This window comes from Nilaparvata lugens, chromosome 3 (assembly GCF_014356525.2).
Source record: "Nilaparvata lugens isolate BPH chromosome 3, ASM1435652v1, whole genome shotgun sequence".
Lineage (NCBI taxonomy): Eukaryota > Metazoa > Arthropoda > Insecta > Hemiptera > Delphacidae > Nilaparvata > Nilaparvata lugens.
Window position 1 is genome coordinate 51735934 of NC_052506.1, and position 17704 is coordinate 51753637.

The 17704-nt window shown below is 32.6% G+C and overlaps 1 protein-coding gene across 11 annotated transcripts in view; it reads left to right on the forward strand.

Moving 5' to 3' along the window:
- Positions 1–17704, forward strand: part of LOC111051247 (tetratricopeptide repeat protein 14 homolog) — a 52066-nt gene that overhangs the window by 7980 nt on the left and 26382 nt on the right. For 5 of the 11 annotated variants that reach the window (XM_022337719.2, XM_022337713.2, XM_022337727.2 and 2 more), the window contains exons 2-7: positions 7636–7824; positions 9318–9516; positions 10257–10379; positions 10934–11142; positions 16322–16465; positions 17036–17227. In XM_022337719.2, coding sequence (XP_022193411.2) covers positions 7636–7824; positions 9318–9516; positions 10257–10379; positions 10934–11142; positions 16322–16465; positions 17036–17227 — 1056 coding nt within the window. Of the gene's footprint in view, positions 1–7635; positions 7825–9317; positions 9517–10256; positions 10380–10933; positions 11143–12742; positions 12855–15523; positions 15732–16321; positions 16466–17035; positions 17228–17704 lie in introns of those variants that run through there. The other 6 variants (XM_039423984.1, XM_039423985.1, XM_039423987.1 and 3 more) reach the window with 3 other exon arrangements.

A 17704-nucleotide genomic window follows, 5' to 3' on the forward strand; every position in this document is an offset into this window, starting at 1 on the left:
AAAAGTTTTTGAATCCTTTGAAATTTTTATATGATATGTAGGAAGGTTCAAGACTAACTATGTGAATTTATTCACAATTTTAAACAAATAAAATGAAATGAAAATAATGTATCTTATACCCCTGTTTCTTATTCCCCCACTCTCCCCTAAGAGTATAAGAGTAGGATAGAGAGGTTGGGTTTTTTAAATGACGATATGTTTATGTCATTCAAAATAAAGTGTAGAATTATCCTCGTAAAATGGTGCTACATTCAATATCGATAATACGTGCATCAGATACGGAACTGTCCACAATAATTAAAATAGTAATCAATTTCAATCAAGAACATTTCCAATTCAATCGTTGAACATTTATTTTCTCGACGATTATAACGTAATTGATTATTTTAAATGAAAAAATGAACATTCAATATCAGATCAGATATACCGAAATCAGCGATGTTTTACAGAAGGCAGTGGCAAGATAGATAATCGGCAACGCCTTTCTCCTATCTTATCCCACTGCCATTATAACGTGGAACTATACAAACGCTGAATCTTAGCTATTATAATCGAAATAGCTAGTAGTAGAAATATCCATAATTGCTTTTGTAGTACCATATTTTCAGTTTTTATTACTATTTTTAATTGTGAAATGCCGCAAAGGAGCAATAATACGATCGATGTTTATTAACATTTTATCGATGCTTGACTCAATGAATAGAATAGAATAGAATAGAATATTTATTTGCCAATGTACAATACAAATAATGAGATGAAATACATTTTTACACATACTTGGCACAGCCATCAAAGTAAACTTGTGCGATGGCTGTGAGTTCATACAGGAAATTAAATTATATAAATAAAGAAATTAAAAGTAACAAAAATCCAATAGGTAGTACAGTGACAAAAAAAAAGAAACCTCATTCAACACATAACCAAAATGGAGCTGGTAACGAAATTATGAAACTATTAGAATTTAGGTAGTCTATAAAAAATATTCTGTTCAACCCATATATTTATTTCTTTAAGAAGTTTTTTAGTAATTTTTGTATTTATGAAAATAATTGGAACTTTGTTCGAAAATATATTACAAAAATAAGAGAATTGGTGTCTACACACCACTAACTTAATAAAATTTATATTAAAAATGTTTGATACTGCTGGTCGTGTTTGGTATGGTGTATGCCTTATTTCTAAATTACTTATATTTTATTTAAATGCGAAACAATCTTTATCACATATAACTGCCTAAGTGTGGGTACCCTTAGTTCTTCAAAAATTTTCCTACTCGGGTATCGCCTTGCTTTACCCAGTGCTGCCCTTATAAGATGCTTTTGCAATGTAAAGACTTTATTAAAATGAGTATCAAATGCACCACCCCATGCCTCAATTGCATATTGAAACAATGAGTGGGCATAAGCGAAATAAATTGATCTCCTTATGTCAAGGTCTTTTAATTGATTAATTTTGTAAAAGTTGTATATAAGAAATTTAAGTTTAGAACACAAATAATTAATATGAGAATCCCATTTCAAATGTCTATCCACCATTATTCCCAAGTATTTTATAGACATGACTTTCTCAACTTGTTGGCATAAACAATTTATCCTGATATTTGAACAGAGTGAATCAGTATGCATTTTAATTTTAATGAATCATCAGGTTGACCCGCTAATGTTGGAGAAAAAGTAATATATTTTGTCTTTTTCAAGTTGACTGTTAAAATATGGTCATCCATCCAATTTTTCATAATTTTTAGACCATCATTAGCACTTTTATACACCTGTGGCCATGATTCACCCGAAAATACTAATGCTGTATCATCAGCAAAAGAAATCTGGGTACAATTTGGTATAGGCAATTTTAGAGCATCGTTCAAATAGATCAAGAATAATACTGGGGACAGTACTGTACCCTGTGGTAAACCAAAACTAGATAAATGATCTGTTACTGATATTCCACACAATTTTAATGTTTGTCTTCTATCTTGAAGATAGCTTGCTAGAAGATCATTACATATACCCCTAATCCCACATTTCTCTAATTTTTCCAATAAAATGCTGTGAGGGATTGTATCGAATGCCTTTGCCAAATCTAAAAAGACAGCCAATGTTTTCTGTTTAGAATTGAAATTTTCATCTATCAATTTAGTCAGGAGGATGATCGCATCAGTTGTAGACTTCCCATGTTGAAAACCAAATTGATTTTTTTCAAAAAAATTATTACTATTTAGGAAGTTTAAAACTCTTTTTTAATAATCTTCTCGATAATTTTAGAGAAGCTATTTAAAATACTAATGGGACGATAATTTTCTGGTTGTGATTTATCCCCTGACTTGTGTAATGCAATTATTTTTGCAGACTTGAACGCCCTTGGAAAATAACCCTCTGAAAAACATCTATTTATGATATGTTCCAGTGGACAAACAATATATTACTCATTAACTTAACACAATGTGTACTGATACTATCTACACCTGGAGAAGCGTTATTCTTCAATTGACCAATTACTTCTAAAATTTCATTAATACTAGTTGGGTTTAGGAACATGCTATCTGTTGGGGGTGCATTTAATGATTGAGGTATTTCAATATGCTTTACAGAATCCAGCAATTTCTTAGCATGCTCAATTCCCACATTTACAAAATATTTATTCAAAATTACAGGATCAATTTTAGGTTCGTGATATTCTTTCTCCTTCCCCAACAATTCAGAAATGCACTCCCATTTTTTCTTGGAATTGTTTCTATATTCAATAAATTTATTGTTGTAGTAATCATTCTTTGATTTTCTTATTAAAGAGTTCAATACATTTCTATAATTTATGTAGTCTTGTTTAAGGCTTGCATTGAAGGGCTGCTTGCCTAATTTGATATGCATCCTATCTCTTTTACGAATGGCTGATATTAAACCCGGAGTAATCCATTTTTTCAACGGTTTTCTTTTATGGGAATACTTAATAACTTCAGTGCATTTATTAATGTTTTCATTAATTTTGTTGGTAAACCTATCAACCAAGGTGTCAATATCTTCTGTCACATTGTCACAAACATCATCCCAACTTTGAGTTTCAAGGCATAATTTTAGCTTACAAAAATTTATTTTAGTTACAGCATCACTTAATTTTATCTTAATATCAATGATCATTAAAATTTGCTGGTGTATGACAGGATTCAAGTACCGTCTATCATTCTGCACAATAGTGAAACCTGATTTCAATCAGGCCACGATTTCAATCCAATTGAAAATAGGTAGTTTCACTTGAGGTTTTCATTCAAAGCCGCCACTGATGCTTATAATGTCTGCTAGGGTGTAAATATTACAGTTTTTATCTCGTTCAGTATCAATTTACTATAAAGTAAAATTAAAGGTTTCAAAAGGCAGCATGTTATAAATTATAAAATTCAATATTCTATTTTTAGTTCGGGCCAACGCTGAAACCTTCTAAATTCAATCATGAGTACATCTGCTTACAATTATTAGTAAAAAACATCTCTCAACATTATCAGTTGATTCTGTGTGCTTATTTATTACCGTTGAAATTGTATAGGCTTATTTTTCTTTTTTACACTATTAAATTCCATTTTCATGAACTCAGATGGCGAGAGTTAATGGCTAAGATAATACGGTATTATTGAAGTGAGTGCATGATTCGCTTCTCTTTATGGCGGTTCAAATATGTCAACAACTTTTGTATATGTATCTTGGTGACATGAAATATGTTTGAGTAAGTTGATTAAATTGATGATGCAGTAGGCTACATTTCTTGCATTATCAAGTTGGTTGGCTTTAATATACCGTATCTAAGTTTAAATGTTTTATTATTACCATTTTTAATTCCAAATTTCATCATTTCCCAGTAACTTGTCAATAAACCAATTGTATTTTCTTATAAATTATGCTTTGTATTTTGAGTTCACTTGAAATATTATCAATATTATTTGACAAGTAGATTCTGTCTATTTCTCTCCGGACTATGCATATTCATCTACCTCTACCTCTTTCATCATTACACTTATACCTCTTTCATATTACGCTTTACTTATTCTAGCAAATTATGAGACAGATGAATTGGCAGTATCAGTAATCAAGCGTTATGAATTGGTAGATTGAGTGTATTCAGTTACAGAATAGTATTTCTGTGTTACAGATTAAAATAGTTTATCACAGTTTTACTGTTTTTCAACGTTATCTAACCTAAATTTAATCATAGCGTAGAGTACGAGATATTAGCTTGCTCTTTGTTATTCAACAATCTGTCAAAAATATAGCAATATTCTTGCACTGATAACTTACTCTAGATAACTTCTCTACTTAGCTATTATTTTTCCAAAAGTTCTTAACAAATGGAAATAGGTAAGGCTTCACAAATCATGATGCTACTATAGTGAGATCTAGTTTATAATGGGACTATTTGATTAACATTGGTGTTGCTATCATCCGACAAAATAGATAGCCCTATCCTTATCTACCTCAGCAACATTGCCAGAAGAAACGTTGTAGAAAATATAATTAACAAAATGTTTTCAAAATGCTTTTTTTTATGTAGAATCGCTCCACTTATGATTTCAAAGTAGAAAAGTTGTGATTAGTACGTTGCAGAGCACAACTCATCGGCATGTGATTGATTAAATAGATAGTTACTATTCCAATCAGATTGCTGTATCACGAATGTTGTAGAGACGTGTTGATTTCCTATTGATGACGCTATCATCTCACATCTTTGCAATCACACGTCAACTAACGTGAAACTAGTTCATTAGATAACATTTTTTTGGATTGATCAGTGATCGGCTTCCTGCTTGATATGTGTTAGTGATATCCTTCCTCGATTTATATTTTCATATCACAGATGTTTCATTCGTTCCGATAGTTTTTTCCATCGTGAAAAATGTTCTAAGCATTTGCAGGAAATCGTGGTTTTTCAGAAATTTTTATCGTCAAAATGTCAAACAAAAGGTAGAATACAATTAGTTTTGATTCTTGATTTTTGCTATAGGTCTTCTCTTATCATCATTGCTTACAATTATTAGTAAAAAACATCTCTCAACATTATCAGTTGATTCTGTGTGCTTATTTATTACCGTTGAAATTGTATAGGCTTATTTTTCTTTTTTACACTATTAAATTCCATTTTCATGAACTCAGATGGCGAGAGTTAATGGCTAAGATAATACAGTATTATTGAAGTGAGTGCATGATTCGCTTCTCTTTATGGCGGTTCAAATATGTCAACAACTTTTGTATATGTATCTTGGTGACATGAAATATGATTGAGTAAGTTGATTAAATTGATGATGCAGTAGGCTACATTTCTTGCATTATCAAGTTGGTTGGCTTTAATATACCGTATCTAAGTTTAAATGTTTTATTATCACCATTTTTAATTCCAAATTTCATCATTTCCCAGTAACTTGTCAATAAACCAATTGTATTTTCTTATAAATTATGCTTTGTATTTTGAGTTCACTTGAAATATTATCAATATTATTTGACAAGTAGATTCTGTCTATTTCTCTCCGGACTATGCATATTCATCTACCTCTACCTCTTTCATATTACGCTTTACTTATTCTAGCAAATTATGAGACAGATGAATTGGCAGTATCAGTAATCAAGCGTTATGAATTGGTAGATTGAGTGTATTTAGTTACAGAATAGTATTTCTGTGTTACAGATTAAAATAGTTTATCACAGTTTTACTGTTTTTCAACGTTATCTAACCTAAATTTAATCATAGCGTAGAGTACGAGATATTAGCTTGCTCTTTGTTATTCAACAATCTGTCAAAAATATAGCAATATTCTTGCACTGACAACTTACTCTAGATAACTACTCTACTTAGCTATTATTTTTCCAAAAGTTCTTAACAAATGGAAATAGGTAAGGCTTCACAAATCATGATGCTACTATAGTGAGATCTAGTTTATAATGGGACTATTTGATTAACATTGGTGTTGCTATCATCCGACAAAATAGATAGCCCTATCCTTATCTACCTCAGCAACATTGCCAGAAGAAACGTTGTTGAAAATATAATTAACAAAATGCTTTTTTTTATGTAGAATCGCTCCACTTATGATTTCAACGTTTCAAAGTAGAAAAGTTGTGATTAGTACGTTGCAGAGCACAACTCATCGGCATGTGATTGATTAAATAGATAGTTACTATTCCAATCAGATTGCTGTATCACGAATGTTGTAGAGACGTGTTGATTTCCTATTGATGACGCTATCATCTCACATCTTTGCAATCACACGTCAACTAACGTGAAACTAGTTCATTAGATAACATTTTTTTGGATTGATCAGTGATCGGCTTCCTGCTTGATATGTGTTAGTGATATCCTTCCTCGATTTATATTTTCATATCACAGATGTTTCATTCGTTCCGATAGTTTTTTCCATCGTGAAAAATGTTCTAAGCATTTGCAGGAAATCGTGGTTTTTCAGAAATTTTTATCGTCAAAATGTCAAACAAAAGGTAGAATACAATTAGTTTTGATTCTTGATTTTTGCTATAGGTCTTCTCTTATCATCATTCCATAAAAATATAGGAAATATAAAATTCCTCAATTTTGCCAACTATCATTTTTGTAGTGCTTCCTACTCTTTTAGGCTAATTGAAAATCGAATGCTCTATTAGAATATAAAAGTTTATCTTTCCAGCGCTTAATTCCCAAATTATCCCCAGGATTATCTTTTCTCTTATTATTTATCCACTCTACTACTTGTTGACGTAACATTTGGATTGATTTGTATCATACAGTCTCAATATCTATATTCCATAGCTTTCATAATAAATTTCATAGTTATTTGAAAAATATATTGAAGTTTTATGGTTTGATGATAAATACATTTTGTTTCTGTTGAATAAGTTATAATACACAATTTTAGAAACTTGAAGAATGATATATTATTCACTCAGTCAAGGTGTGCTGACATCTTCTCAAGTTAAAAATGACTACAGTGAGGTTGAACTATTTCTAATAAAAGATTACTGTATCAACACTGTATGACCGAAAATGCCAGTAGACCATGGCGAACCGCTCGTCACTAACAAGTGACTCATTAAATACGAGTATTTTTATTTTTGTGTACATCTAATATTGAATCTATATTATATCATAGCGAAAGAGTAGGCTCTAGTAGAAAGTTCATCGCCATGTTTATGAATGAAGCCAGGAATTTTGAACGGGTGGTTGCACTATGTGTTACGATTTTGTGGTACTACAAAATGGATTAGTGACTTGAAAAATATATATGTAGGCTAGTTCTCTAGTGGCCCTGGTTTGAAGACACAACTACATGGATGACTTGTTTGAATGTACACTGTAAACTGACACAGTGTAGCTAATTCCATGCTTTATCTACTCGCCTATGCGATCTCTATGATTGTCATTATATTGAGTTTTTGTTGAATGTTTGAGAAGGAACTTGAAAGATTGAGGGTGGCTCCTATCAAATGAAACAACTGCAACGTTTAGTAATAATAATCATCATCATTATTACCACCTGCATTGAAGAGTACCTGCATTGTATTCTCACAAAACATTAAACATTTATGTTATCGGTTCCCAGTATTTTATTTTTAATTTTGCACAGTAGAAAATCATTATTAAAAAAGCGACTGAATGTGTTTGATGTTGCAGTAGTAGTGAAGACGACGACGTGATGGAGAGGGAGAGCGGCAATCTGGACTTGGAGCTTGTGGCGCGCGCCATGAGCTTCCATGGCCAGCCATTCCAAAAGGTGTGGGAGACGGAGCGCGGAGAGACCGATCTGCAGAAGCTTGACACCGACACCATTGACTTCTCTGTCTATTCGCAGAGACATCTCAAGTGAGTCACATCAATTACAATAATATTGGCAATGAACCGTTCAGAGAGAAGGAAATTGACAGCAAATAATATGAGTTACCTGCAGAAAATCTCGATGATTTGAAATTCAGAAAGTAAACTTGTCATTAGTTTCTTTCCAAACCAATTAACTAATGAAACTGACTTTCTGTTGAAACTATCCGGGTTCTATCGAGTGTTTCATCTCCTCTTAGAACTTCTACTAATGTAGCTACTCTTTGATGTACTCTCTTGATCGCATTAGTGAGTTAATTTGTATCAATTGAATAATTCAATTATTTCCTTGGTGAATATGGATTATTATATATTATAGTAAGTAAAACATGTAATTTTTTAAATATATTTCAAGGTTTATGCCATAAGCATACTTTCAAAATACATCAATTTTAAATAAGTGGTATTTTTACGCAGAGTAGAGGTTAATTTGTATATTGTAGCAGTACAGTCAACGCCTTCTGTATTCAGATTATTTAATACTCAGGATTGGATAGAAGAAAATGGTTTTCATGTACCGTACTGTTACTACAGTTACTATGTTTGTAATACAGGGAGTAAATTATAACATTTTTTTCAATATACATCACAGTTATTATGGTGATAAATCTCTATATATACAGTAGCCATGTTAACACTCATAAATGTAGGGAAACGCTCCAATGTATGAAACACGACATAAGCATGACATCGTCATTCCTTTTGTCCGTCTGGAAAGGCTGAGGTCCAGTCATCTGGTTATGGGTAGACGTTTATTTAATAATTTTCACTTCAGATTTAGGAACAGGAGCTTCAGAGAATTCAAAACACATAATTAGCTCTGCTCATACCCTTTTTATGATGTTGAAGAGTTTCTTCAGCTGCCTGAATCCAGCATAGACCTGCAATGCTCTACAACCGCTGAAACCATACATAGGCATACTGTCATTCACTAACCTATTGACTTGGAATCCATTACTTGTGCAGGTGTCATAATTTTTAGACCTGATCCGTATGCATCTATAGATCATGGATCAAAAAATATATCTACCTAAGTAAGAAACTTGCAGTCAAAATGAATACTGTGTATCAAATGGAAAGAAGTGGTTTTCCTGTAAAGAGTAATTTGTAGCACAGAAGAGCTCAGAGGAATAACGCACATAGTCCAAAATTTTCAAAATTGAGATTTTCATTGCAACAGGTGGCTATCATGCTGTACTATTGCCATGCAAAATAATACAGAGATATATTGGACATAGTCCTAGATATAAGGAGAAGAAGAAATAGCATACAGAGTAGAAACGCACAAAGTCCATGGCTTGACATGATTGTAATAACGAACAAGATCAGAGGAAAAATGAACAGAGTCCATGTAGCATTTTCTTCAAAAACGTTCTCCTGTAAAATTTGCTTTTTGTGACTATGTGTATTATTTTTCTGAGCCCTTCTTTGTCATTAATTTGTTAAATTTTTGTTTTTAATTTGTTGTTGGGTTGTTGCAGTTTCCAGGACAGAGGCAAACGGCTGAAGCTGCACCAGTTCATAGCAAACAAAGCGGACATTCTGTTTGACCCGGCTCTCAATGAGAGAGAAGAGCGCCCGGCGGTGCGAGTCTCCGAGCCGGGCCTCTACGCCATACTGCCGCCCTACGATACATTCCTCAACCTCGACAAAGCCACACGAATTAAGCATTTCTTCCAGGTAAACTATTGAAATTAATCTTCTTTATAAGTCGAATAATTTGAAGGTTGAAACTGATTTTGATTTGGACTTGAGTATAAATTGAAAAAGACCAGCGTTGGGCATGGTCTTATTGTGCCTTGTCCTCAAGTAGTATAGTAATTGCACGTGATAGAATAAATTTCACATTGAAATCGAAATTAATCATTCTTGGCAGTTTCTTTTATATTACTGAGAAATAAACAGATCGAGCAAATGCACTCGACTTTATACTTTTATCGGATGCCTCAGTAACTCAGTTGAATCAATGGCCTAGAGTTATATTTTCCTGGTTATCTCACATTTTTACAATTGGAATAAGCAATAGATAAAAAGTGAGATAAAATGCTTTAAGAATCATGATATATAAAAAGTATTGTTACATTTTTCATTTGAGTGTTTGAAAGCATTATCAATAATTTCTGTTTAGGTATCCCCTGTAACCACTCCATCAAATTAGATGAATTTCAATATCGATGTTTATAAAAACCGTTCATTTTCCTTTCAAGTGTATATTTACAATTCACTGGAAGTATTTCTTTTTTAGAATACTTTTGTTGAAATAACAAAGGTGATTTCATTGAAAAACATGATAAAAGCAATTCAAAGTAATAAAAACTGGATTCTTGTAAATTTTTAAAATCAAATAATAGGCCTAGTATATCGTATTTCAAAGAATATGATATAATAATTATTGCAAAAACTGATCAATTTTTTTACAGTGTGTGAAGCCTGGTGATGTACTGATTGGAACCATTGCTTCCAAGCCACTTTCAGGATTGGTCGTGAAAGTGCTTTGTCTAGAAGGAGAAGCATTCCGATACGTTGCTGACCTCAATATCAGGGTGAGTGATTCAATATCAATTCTCTAGAGCATGATAGGATGCAGGTTACCAAATTAATAAATAAAAATTTAGAAGAAAAATAATTATTAAGACTCTCTATCTCAAAATTTAAGAGGACCTCGAAACTGTTAGGCCTATTATATTTTCATGGAATACACTCAAAATTGAACAAAATCATTCTAATGTACAAATCAACAATGAAATCTATATTATACAGTATAATAATAGAGTTACAGTTTAACAATTTAAGTTACAAAAATAATACAAATTTATGCCACATGTCTTTGTATAACTTGTATACAATCGTAGAGTCTCATTTAACATAACTTATTTCCTTGCTTACTAATTAATATTCATCTTGTCTACATATGTAAGGATGGTATGTAATTTGAAATAAGAATATTGGATGAGAAATTATTGCAAACAGTAAAGACTTTTGTCTTTTGTATGTATTTCATAGTTTGTTCCTTGAGTGGGAGATTTTTTATCCTGTAAGATTTTGTATTATTTGTTTTCAATTTTTGTTAGTATATTTTTGATAACTTTATTTACAGGCAATGTGTCCGTCTCATAGTACGATTGCGGCGGTCGACAAGAAAAATGTGTCTCGCTCGTTTCTTATGAACGATTTGGTGTGTTGCGAAGTAATTGAGGTTCATGAGGAATCTGAAAAACTGATTTGTGGCATGAAGGGAGTTCACGCATCTGAACACAGAGCTCGGCTCGGTCTTTTCTCACCGGAAGACTTCCCTGAGGCCTACAAGTGAGTATGTCAGGGCTTCTGAGTAGCCACTGTTATCACTACTATTCTTTGTTGTTCAGCACATAGGAGTGTGCTTTTAAATGCACCTGATTACATTTCAAACCAGGAGTTTGGTTTTAAGACAGAAATACTGAATACTCAGCTCAATATAGTGAGTGTGTTGTTTCTTGTTGAGCAGTTGATTGGTTAACATTTTGGCTCAACTCACACGCGACTCAGGTCGAGAAGAGACTCGATTCTTGTCGAGAGCTTATGTTTCCAAATGGTGACACTCAGAACAGTCGATTCTAGTCTCGACTAGAGTCGAGTCTCTTCTCGACCTGAGTCGCCTAAGTGTGAGTTGAGCTTTACTAGTTGGCGAGAGTTTTTGAAAACCAATCATTTTATTCCTCTCGCTGACAATTTTGCCTAATTTTAACTGAGCCTATAACGGCTTTATTCTCATATAAATTGAAATGATACAATAATGAATGCTTAATAATTCAGTATTCTCTCAGATTTTAACGGAAAGTAATACAGAAAAATAATAATTCATATATTTGAATAATTGAATAAACTTACACAAAGACAAGCCAACACCATTGTCATTGGTCATTACATTGATGGATGATTGCTATTGAACCAGCAGGGTGATGAAGATAATTTTCGAAATAATATTTATTTTATCAATTATTCAGAATCAAAAAATATAATATTGAATAATATTCGACTGGACTAGATTTCTTATTTTTTCTATCACATTTGATCTTTTCACGGTTTTCCGTAGTGTTTTTTGAAGCACATGTGCTATCACCTCTTGATTTGCTCAGTCCCAAAATAGATGAATGCAAGTATCAACCAGTCTTACGACTTTTAATTAATAGTAATACTAAAATACTATTAATAACAGTAATTATAGTATATTATTCTAAGAAAAGTAGATTGATTACTAAAAAGTTTTTCCGAATACATTTAATAATGTGTTAATCTTTTTGAATGAGATACTGTATTTCTGTAGCAATTTATTAAATAAACTCCCGATTGTAAGTCGAGTGTATTTTCAGTTCATAAATCTTACGAAATTTTGTGTTTTTTATCACCACCAAGTATAGCACACGAGTTTCAAATGGCAATTATTCTCGATCAATTGGATAAGTTTGTGCATGTGAAAGTTCAATAATCTGTAAGTTTGTGACATGGGGATGTATGTGTTATTTGTATGCAAAATATACTCAAGGTCTTTGAATTTCATGATTCTACGTGGACTATTTGTAGACATAGACAGGCCAAAGGAAATTTTTTGGAAAGCCAACAATGGAAAGTTGTACTCCTGATACAAAATTCTCATAATAACTGTGAACACCGAGAAAAATTGCGGACACCAGATGAAACTGCCATATCAAGGCTTCTTTGATATTTGTACGAAGATATTTGCCCATGGCTAGAATTTCTGTTTAAAGAACTAGCCTAAAAATCGGTTCAAATGAGACTAACCGTATAAGGATCAGATCTGAGGAAGATGCTTATCTGAATGAGAAAGATGAAGAACAAGTTTATTGTAGTATATTGGGAAATCTCATCTGCAAATAAATATTTTTTAGTTCTTAATACGGATACATGGAGCACATATAATTTCATCTGAAGCACTTTCAAGCCACGAAATAATATCTTGGTTTGCTACAAACTGCTTGAAGAAATAATGAACATAATGAGTGATGTTACTCAGAAATTATGTAAGTAAATGAAGATAGTACTTTATTGCTTGATTTCAAATTCAAATAACTGTAAAAAATGACATGAAATTAGTGTTTGAATGATGGCAATTTCGATGAAAATTACAGTAATTATTGAAGTACGAAAAGTGCATTGTTAGCAAAGAAAACTAAGAAATTTATTAAAGTAATGCTATGCTATTGAAAGATACTGAACTAGTTGAAGTACGAGGCGTATTTAACTAAGTACCGTTTCAAATTACGCGGCCGCAGCGTTCCAGTTGCCGTTAATCGAATTGAAGTCGTGTAGGGAAACACGTTGACGGAACCATACAATCGAGTCCACATTTGTTAGCATCCTCTACTCATTGAGAATGCCGCTGACTGCGAGGTACGTGCTGTAATACAGGTTCTCTGTGCTCAAGGCTTCAAATCAGTTGAATCTATTGTGGACATTTTTTGATTGATGGATTGGTGCGAAAAGAAAATTGATTAGGTCCTTTGAAGGTGACCGTAGAAATGTTTTGCTCTACGTTAATGCCTGTCCACACAGCAAGTCGAACACCAAGTCCTTATCACGTCTTATGGCTGCGAACGATTGGACCACCCTCCTTGGACAGTCCCGATCTAGCACTGATTGACTATCATTTGTTTATGCACTTAATGAAGTATCTGCCATTCTGATGATAACGACTAAAGCAGTGCTTGTCTAACCAGGTGGCAAACTTCTTTGACAATGGCATACAAAAGCTGATCCCAAGGCAAAATAAATACCTTAATATAAATGGAAATTATGTAGAAAAGTAGAATTAAGTATGGCCTTCCAAGTGAATAATTTTATTATATTTGGAAAAAATTATTATGTCAAAACGGAACTTTCTTTAAAAATACGCCTCGTATATAATGCAGTTCACTTAAAAACTGTTGAACATTAAAAACATTCTTACTTGACAATTTTATTGAAAACTGCGCTTTTCACTAGAAATTCTGTGATTTTTTCAATCTGGATAACTGTCACAATGATTTCAAAAGTTGAATTGTCATAAAAATAATAAATTTCATAAATTGATGAATAAAGCATCAGAAACATCGGTAACATTTTGTACCTATCTGTCAGTATTATTTTATAGATAGTTTTAAAAATGATTAACTATTGAGAATGTGAAATAATTTTGATGGAATTCGACCTTGTTCCGGAAGTGAAAATCATTGAATGGCAATTCAATTTAGATGACTTACTTTTAAAGCTTTGTTCTTATTTTCTGTATTGTTCTTTTCATTTTTAGTGATGTAAGTTTTCTGTTTGGGTCTTTCTTATTGTTTGTATTGGGCTTTTTTATTTCTACTTCACAACCTTTTTTCTAACATTTTCTATTAATTTCTATTTTACTAGCTTTTGTTTAACTTATTAACGTCGAAGTGTGATATGTAGGTACTATTGTATATGATTTTATAGTGCAAAATACTGGGTGAGTATAAATAATTGAACCAATGACATAGGTGATTGAAAGAGTAAGAAACAGCAGTAGCAAGTCCTTATTCCTTATTTTGGAAAATCGTCAACATTATCATAAACATTTTATAGGAATTAGAAATGTTTCAAATTTTATGCTGATTCAGTAAATCACTTTTAGAATAATCGACAATATAATATTATGGTAGGGGACCGATTATCATGTAATATTATAGTAATATTCTAGATTGTGCAACAAAATATGCTTGTCGAAATGTAATCGGTTCATTACATTTCGACAAGTTGTTGCAAATAAAATAACATAAGGTTTGCTTGTGTTGAAAATAAAACAAACTGAAATTGACTTAAATTGTTTAATTTTCTTGACTTGTTCAATAAAAAACATGCTTTCACACTTATTCAATATTGTTTTACTTATATACTATTAAATGATTTCAATAATTTATGCTCACTCTTTTATTTTGAAGAGAACCTATTAGAAAGGAAGATCCAGAAAATTGTTTTGTTACTTTTTGAGTGTTATTAATGTAGAAATATTTATTGGAAATGTATGCATCATTCAGTGTAGTTTCTCTCACTGTAATTTAGATATCCTTGCCTCTGAATTTGTACAATTTGGTTTAAAAATTTCTACTGGCGTAGATAAGCAAGGGATCACAGAGTTGATAGATGATGATATTATTGATATATCTGAAATTCCTAATCGTTTTTACAATTAATTACATTACTTTCAGTAGAATTTGACACGAAAAGAAGCAGCGTGTTCCATTCTTAAGCTAACTTAATAACAAAGTGTCCGATAAACTGTAGAAGAATCAAGAGACAAAATCTGAACTAAAATTTCACTATGTCGAATCTTTCATTGGGAAATAATTGTCTTTTGTTATATGCAGGTGATTCATAAATGTTTTATGGAATGTACCGTGAATACTTCAACAACGAAGTTATCGTACTTATCTCCTGGTTTTTTGGTTGCTCATTTCAATTTAGTGTACTGGTTTCAAAATAATGCTTGTAGAATAAAACATTATAGACGATATTTTACCATTTTATTGTAATTAAAAATCTACTTTTGTAAATTCCGATGAACTAAATTAATTAACGATATTAATTCCAAGTTGGGTGTTTTTTTTAATAAATTTTAGATTTTAATATTTGGATGAAGGTATTTGTTGGAGAGTATTTGGCTTTAATGTGTTCTAATTTGCTATTACAGCCGAATATTTTGAGCCATCCTGGACATGATTTTAAACTGAAGGTGAATGAGCAAATAGAAAGATTTTCAGCATTTGGATATAACATTTATTTAGCAGGAAGTCGCTGCCAAATAGCAACCAGCTTTTTGATGTTTTAAAACTTGATTGCCGGATTACACCATGTTCATGTGATTTATTACTTTTTCAAAGAATGTTTCCTCAATGCAGGTGAGACTGAGACAATGCAAGGTTTCAATGTGGGAAAAGATTATAATAATTATTTTCAAATCTAAAATTAGCATAGATATTTTGTAAATAATTGAGTACCGTATCAGTATTGTAGATTGTTCATGTAAAATATCATTATTGCATGAAATAAATGTTTCTCAAAAACTAGAAGTATCATTCAAATTTGTAAATTATTTATCGGCAGTTTTCACCAGAAAACCTGAATTTAAGATTTTAGTTTCAAGTATTAAGGTTGCCACAGGTCTCCACAAGGATGCTAAACAAGCTTTTCCTTGGCAGACTAAGCTTACCATGGTTTTTCAAGTGGAACTCCCATGGAAATGGTCTGAAACGTGAGGTATATGCATTTTAAACTGGCTTATGAACACAATTTATATCTAATCATAACCAGTTTATTTTAAAAGTGCGAGAAGGATGAATATATTTGGTAAGTGGCTTGATTTTCCATGTATTCGATGGGCAAAATGAAGAGCTGATAGAGGTTGAAGCAACCTATCGTACTAGTGGAAACTTATTTAAGATTATCGAAAGTATTTGAATGTAAATTTGATTGGTAACTCTGCTTGCAGGCAAGCTCAGGAGGGTAACAATGGTGAAACTTACTCAGAAATGTTGGAGAAAGCCGTTGGGTTCAACAATCCTAACAACATCAATTGTCTCTCCAACACTCTTGGATTAGGGATGAACAACTTCTCTTGTATGTCTGCTTTGAGGTGAGCCAAACAACGAAACATCGATCATTAAATTATGATTACAAACTTTGTCGCATGTACTTTGCTATTTGGGATAAGTTTCAGATGTTGTTAGCTGTTGAAAGAATATTTTATAAGAAATTATCAGAATAATCTTTCATTCAATTACTATTTCTTGGACATTATGAATAATTTTGCTTTGACAATGCATCAAAATCAAGTTCTCATGAATACAATATTTGAAGTATATATTTTTTTGAGCTGAAAATAGGAACAGTTATGGGTGAGCCTGCTCTCTCCCAAACATTGTATATTAGTGACAACAGAAAAATGAATGAATGGTTCTGTAATCAGGTTATTCCAACTATAGAGAGATTCACTTTTCATTGTGAATCCAGTGAATATTGCCCATATCCTCAATAAAAGCTTTAAAACTTTTTAAAATCTAAAACCAAATGTAAGTTATGTATGCGCCACTTGAAAAAAATAATGGTTTGCACTTGAAAACACAGGAAAAACAAGCAAATCTGAAAGATGCTTAATTTTCTGAATAATTGTCACAATGTTTATGAAAGTGTTTTGTGTTGACAGAGAGAAGTTTCCGGAGAGTGAGTTTGCCAGTGAACTGCGACAGGTGCAGGCGAGCCGATGGGCCCATCGCAATGTGGCCGATGGCATAGAGCATTTCAAGGCCAAGCGACACAGCGACGCCTTCCAGTGTCTCAACCAGGCACTCCGGATGGACCCTAGGAACATCGAAGGATTGGTTGCACGTGGTGCTCTGTAAGTATGCCCCCTATGCCTCCCGGCCGTACACTGGCTGTCATACCTTAATCTCCTCAGTAGAGCAGATGTTCATTAGAAAGCAGGGCTTGATAGGATTAGGATACGCTGGCTCACTACAAGGGTAATTTTTTTCAACGGTGCGGCCAGATCTTCGATTGTTGTCAAGCTATAGACCCATAAACATGGCCGCCTCACTTGAGTCTGCCGTCGAGTGCTAGTTACATAGCGTTATTAGTTTTTGCAAGCAAAGTGGAATAGTTCAGCATAAATCCAACGAAGAATAATTCAAGTTTACGCAAAAAACGTTATGAATGTTGTTGTGCGTGAATGGTATCGGAAAATGAAAGGCGTCAATTAAGAAATGTACGCGTCTATTCGAAATGACTTCCGAAATCGTCGTGATGCATAGCAACTTGGACGTACAGTGCTGGTGCAAGCAAACGGGTTCTACAGCGAATCAAATAGGATAATTTC